We start from the raw sequence: 6,043 nt of genomic DNA, 5'->3' as shown, positions 1-6,043 counted from the left end.
AGGAGCAAGCGTTTCCACCTCTGCGGATCTGACTCGAGCACTGGTGACAGAGGACACATCTCCCTCCTGAGGCTGGCAGAACTGTTCCTTATGGTAGCACTGATTTTGCCCAAAAAGGGACCAGCCGGTGTCTGCAAAACTCTTTGATGGTGGAACGTGTTGTTACTCTTCTTGTGACATTATTAAGGGAAATATTGCATATAGCTATGTATATTGGTCAGTGTATTATTTCAGTTCATCCATATGCAACTGACTCATAATTCATTTGCTTCAGACAGCCTTGTAAAGCAGTCTTATACACCCCAAAATCTTGCATGCAGAACTTTTACCTTAGATACATCATGTGGTGTGGCAACATTAACTCAAAGAGCTAAGCAGTAAGGTCTAAAATAATTTTCCCATGAATGTCTTGTAAAAAATCCTCCTCATGAGAGATGAAGAGACAAGGTCATTCCATCCGAGACAACCCACTGGCATGACTGTTCAGACACTGCTTGTCCTGGAACTTCTTATTCATCTTTTTCCTCCCCCAGCTATTTTGTCCTCTAATACTAAGAGTACTTTCCACTTCAGCTGAGCATTCCTGTAGGCAAAATAAAGACAAATGGAAATGGATTAACTCTACCAGTATTGTGCCACCTTTGTAACTATTTCCTCCGTGCGCCCTGACATTAGAACTATCAAATTATTGCCAGTAGTCTTGTGATCCATTATGGTAAAACCAGAAATGGTAAATTACCAGAGGCCTCAAAAAGTTCTGTTGCCAGAGTGCACCACAAGCCCTAGAACGGATCAGTGGCCAGGTCTTGCCCGGAGGAATAGACAGAAATGTTTTCTGTCTCCAACTTTGACTTGCAGAATCTTATCGGTCAGCTTGTGGTTCTGCTGATGACAACCAAGGATAGCTTGGATCCAAATTCCTCTTTATTGGGACCAAGAGTATGTGGCGGTTTGCCTAAGAGTTTCTTCTGGCTTTGATGCTTGTGCAGCTCTACTGGGAAAAGGGAACTAACAGTTAGAAATGGGCAGCTTAAAAATAAATGTTTGTTCATTTAATTGCCTATGAGAATGCTCATTTAATTTCTGCCATTGCATCTGAGGCTATTCCCAGAAATTATGTATAATTGAAGCACCCTGTCATCCAAAGAGAAAATTTGAGATTATTGCCAGGCAGGATGAGTCCTTTAGTATTGACAGTTCAACAGAGAAAGCTGCGGTGATTTGTCTGATAAGCGATGTTTAGGTTGTGGGGAAAATAATCTTACTTTGTGTTATCGTTGTGAACCGTGCATCAGGCAGAGAGGTTTTCACCTGGACAGAGGAGCTCCAAGAGCATCCGATGCTACAGGAAGCAGGGCTTGACTCACCGGTGCTGCTTTCCCTTCTGAGTCAGCACTAGCTTCTCAGGCCGCGATGATATCACGGGCTATCTGCTTTTGGAAGTGCTGAGTATTTTTGAGCGTTTTCACAGCAAAGTGCTGACTATTGCTGGGGATTACAAATTCTGTGAAACATTTTGTAAGATAACTCCTGGCATCGTGCCACTTGTTATATGGAAAATATGCCGTATTATCGTCCATGTGTGGGGGTGTAAGGGTGCTCCCAGTGCCCTGGCCCCCAGCCTGCAAAGCCTCACACATACTTTATTCGGCATGAAGTTAAGCAATACATAATGAACTCGTTCAGGCGCGGAGCCGAGATCTGTCACTTCAGACATGTTCCATATCTCTCCGGGCTCCTCGAAGGACAGCGACGTTCCCGACGTGCGGAGCGCGTTGCGGTGGAGCCGGTGCTGGGGGGTGACACCGTGGGACACCAGGGACGGCTCCTCGGCCCTGCGGGCGGCTTCGGCCGGGGGGCCTGGTCCTGCCCTGGCCGGAGGAGCCCCTGCGAGCGGGGCGGCCGCACCGGGGTGGCCAGGCGGGTCCCAGTGCCCAGGCGCGCCCCGCGCAGGAGCCGCCACGAGGCGCGGGCAAGGCTTCGGCGGGACGCGGCGACGGGGGGCAGCGCGGCCCCCAGCCGCGGGCACAGCCCCCCGCGGGCGCTCCCCGGCCCGTTCCGGCGGCCAGCGCGGCTCCCGGGGCGGCCCGGCGGCGGTGGGAGCCCCGGCGTCGCCCCGCCACCCGCCGCCCCCTCAGCGCCTCGGCGGGGCGGCGCCGCCCGTTACCTGAGGGCCGCGCGACGGGGCGGGCGGGGGGCGGGGCGCCGCGCGGGGGCGGCGGCCAATGGGGGCGGGCGGCGGCGCTCTTAAGGCGGCGCCGCGGGCTGTCAGCGGTAGAGGGCGGCGCGGGCTCGACGGGGCGGCCATGGCCGCGCTCAACGGCGCCGTGGAGAACGGGCAGCCTGACAGGAAGGTGCCGCCGCTGCCGCGGCCCCTGCGCAGCCTGGAGGTGAAGTACACCAAGGTGAGCGGCCGCCGTCGCGCCGAGCCGAGCCGAGCCTCGGCGGAGCGCGTGCTCGTGCTCGTGCTGGTGGTTTTCTTTTCTAATTTATGCCCTCAGCTTGATTTTTTTATTATTATTATTTTTTCCCCCCTGATGCCCTAAGCAGCAAACCCGTGGGGATGCAAAGGACGTGTTAGTTCCTAAATCGAGCGGATGCTGGTGTCACCTCCAAGGGAGCTGTGGTTTCCCCCAAGCCCAAGAAATCAAGTTAATTCTTAAAATGAAAAGCTTTGTGCCGCCAGCCGCAGGTCTCCATGGGGGCTGCTTTCCCCACGCCCTCGCTAAACCATCTGGCAGCGCGTTGGGTGCCCCTTCGGTGCCTGCTGCCCCGCACAGAGGTGAGGTGGGACATGGGATGGGCTTTGCTGAAACCAAGGCTGCTCCGGAGGTTTCATCCAAGGTATCGGCGCGAGGCTCCCGGAGGCAGGATTAGGCCCTGGTGAACGCCAGGAGGAGGGATGGTTTCTGGCAGGATCAGGCCTTAGGACAGGGTCACAGAGTGGGATTGGGGCCACCCGGCAGCTCTGTGAAGTGAGTGGTTTTGATGCCCTTCCGCTCTTCTCCTCCACCCTGATGGAGCCACTCGCGGCCTCCCCGCAGGATGAGGAGTTAGGGTAGAAAAACCAGCACAAACGCACTCCGCTCGGCTCCTAGAGCTTCCCTTAAAGCCGCTGTGGTGCCCTCACCGCTGGGATTTCACCGAAGGCTCCTGAGGGCAAGACACTTGGTCCTTCAGACATGATGTGAGCTACAGCGCGGGGCTGAGTGCTGCCGCAGAAGCCGCTGCTCCCCGAAGCAGCCGCAGCGCCGCGATAGCCAAGCCACTTTCTGTCCTGCAACAGCCTAACCCGCTGCCTTGTGCGCTGGGGAAAACAGCCAGGCTCGTTACGCTTCTAGGCGGCCTCGATTGCCATAACTTGAACTATGTGGCTGGATGAAAAGGGCTGGAGGGGAGCTTATTAAGTGCTGTTACTGTGATTAAGCATAAAAAGGTGCAGACCTTGAGCTTCATTCCCTTGCGATGGGAAGGAGTAAACAGCGATAGCTGCTCCAGTGAGGTGTTGATTTGAATTATGCGTCTGAAGAACTGAAACAGATTAGCAATTAATGGTAATCGCTGGACTAGATTAATTTTGAGCATCCCAAATTTATCCACTTTTTTTATTAAAGATAAACTTGTCACCTATCAGCAAATCGTATGCGCAGTCGCTGATTGCGGAATGGCGTAGCGCTGCGCAAATGGCTCCCTTCCCCGGGTCCGACACGGACACGGCCGGTAGAGAATTCTTAAACATCCAAATGTTCTGTTTTGTGTTATTTTTATTGTTGTGAACATTTTTAAATACTCCTTCGGGATCTGATCCTGCAGCCGTGTGTGTTTTAAAACATGCTTTTTTTATTCTCCAGAGTTTAGCCAGAGACAGTGCACTAAAGGCATCTAGACAGTTATTTAGAAGTGGAAACCAGCATTAATTGCAAGTGTGAGTTTGACATCTGATCTGATGCTCCCAGTGCATCTGAGAAAATAACGAGCAGCAGTCAGTTTTCATAAAACTGCAAGGGCTTTTCTACAAGCTCTGAGTTTCACCAGATGTTTACAGCTGATGATACACTTTCCTCTGTTTAGTGGAGATCTGATTTTTGGTTCTACGAGTTACTGGGCTGGGAGAGAGGAAAGGAAGCTTCTCAACAATTTTCAAACAGATCTTACTTATAGAGCAGCTTAATACTTGTGAGATGGATGTGTGTTGAAGTGATCTGTCCACCCTCTAATGTCCCACATTGTGGGCATGTTGCACGAACAGCTGATAAGCTCTTCCAATTGTGTGGTTTTTTGTTTTTTTTTGACTCCCCATACTGAAGGCTCTGGCTATGCAGTATGACTCCCAGAATCATGCCAGTGTATCTGGTGTTTAAAACGGTCTGATTCCATCATCCTTGTGTCCCAGCACTTGTTATAGGGACATTGCCTTCCCACCCCAACCCACAGATTTAATGTTTAATGCAGGGACTGAGAAAAACAGTATCCCCCAGTCTTTAGTTGGTAAGCATATACCTGACTCTTCAATTTTACAGTCCTTGTTACATCTCTTACATTTATAATGTGGCTTTTTTGTGAAACAAGGGCAAGCTAGATTTAAAATGTACTATTTTCTTTCTATATAATTAAAATGCAGCACTTGGAAATAGAGGTAGTTTGAGAGCATTAGTGTCAGGTTATTTAATGTTTCTTATGTTGCAAACTTTCTTGTGACTTCATTTAGCCACTTGTCACATTGAATTTTCTTTTTCCTGGGCCTGACTAAAACAGGTGGGCATAAAAATGCAGCATCTGTTCCAGTTGTATCTCAGATGCTTTTGCAGAAACAGTCAGGGAAAAACTGCATTTCAGAAAAAAGCTACCCGAAGAAAGAAAATTATGACCCAAAGCAGTGGGAATTCTAGATGTAAGGGATGCAACATTAATCTCGCTGTAGTGTGTAGAGACTCATAAACAAGATTGCGAACATGGAAGACTTCCAAGTAAAAGTACTAGCTTACAGCTGTTAACGGGGTACTAATAAAGATTATTTCATCTAATCTTATTTAAAGTATCTTTAGTTATAAAACATAACACTGCCAAGTTAGATCAGTGTGGATAAGATGCAAGTTGAATCAATTATTTGTGTATAGGTATTCATGTTCTGTTTACAGTGAGTAGCAACACTCTAGTATTTAATGCATTTTTCAGTTACGCAACACCGGGACTGTTTGTTCTTGCTCTGGAAATGCAATATTTTGAAACACTTAAATCTTGTCACAGATGACTCCAAGTGACGTGGGAGGCTTGATCTCTCCTGTGACAAGGCATGGTGGGGTAGAACTGAGCCTGTGCTTACCATCCTGTGGTCAGCGTTGAGGGCCAAGTCATGGAAGTAGCCCAGGGCAGGGTACAAACAACCAAATAATACTGCGTGCTGACATTTCCTTTGTAACGTATAACAAGGGGCTGCTTTTGCGTGAACCGTATGGATTTCTCTTGGTGTCTGCTGCTTGTTCCCATGGAGATGTATTTGAAAAACTGTTTCTCACTGCCAGATTATGGCGTTATACTGTGTGGGCTCCATCCTCTGTCGTCTTCTCGCTCAAAACTGACTGGATATGCGAAGGCTTGTTGGCCTGTTCTCTGGCTCAGGTTCTAGTTTGGCTGTGCTCTCTGTATCACAAACACAGCCTCGTAGGGAGAGCCTGAATGCGCTTGGCTCCACCATCAGTGGAAACTGAGGATCCTCAGGACCTTTGAGGAGTACTTGTAATTTTTTTTGCATCACCTGCATCAGTGTTTTCTTTCTTCCTCTCCTCTTTTTCTCTATTTAGATATTTATTAACAATGAATGGCATGACTCTACAAGTGGAAAGAAGTTCCCCACCTACAACCCCTCAACGCTGGAGAAAATTTGTGACATTGAGGAAGGAGACAAGGTAAGCGTTGCTGGGAAGGCAGGCAAAAGACAGCTTCCAAGGGATCTCCTTATTTAGGAAAGTAAACAGAGGAAAAACTGGCTCTTAACTATGATGTGCAGGAGGCCTGGAACACTAAATGTGCTGATCGAGGATTA

General features: G+C 49.3%; 1 protein-coding gene across 1 annotated transcript in view; it reads left to right on the top strand.

Annotated features, from left to right (window-relative positions):
• The first annotated feature begins 2,251 nt into the window (after positions 1-2,251).
• Positions 2,252-6,043, top strand: part of ALDH1A3 (aldehyde dehydrogenase 1 family member A3) — a 39,772-nt gene continuing 35,980 nt past the window's right edge. The window contains exons 1-2 of the mRNA XM_026121745.2: positions 2,252-2,405; positions 5,802-5,906. Of these exons, the coding sequence (XP_025977530.1) occupies positions 2,307-2,405; positions 5,802-5,906 (204 nt within the window). The 5' untranslated portion in view covers positions 2,252-2,306. The remainder of the gene's footprint in view (positions 2,406-5,801; positions 5,907-6,043) is intronic.

Source organism: Dromaius novaehollandiae, chromosome 10, assembly GCF_036370855.1.
Source record: "Dromaius novaehollandiae isolate bDroNov1 chromosome 10, bDroNov1.hap1, whole genome shotgun sequence".
In the NCBI taxonomy this organism is placed as follows: domain Eukaryota; kingdom Metazoa; phylum Chordata; class Aves; order Casuariiformes; family Dromaiidae; genus Dromaius; species Dromaius novaehollandiae.
Note: the sequence above shows the minus strand (reverse complement) of the source record. Positions and strands in the feature narration are given on the sequence as shown.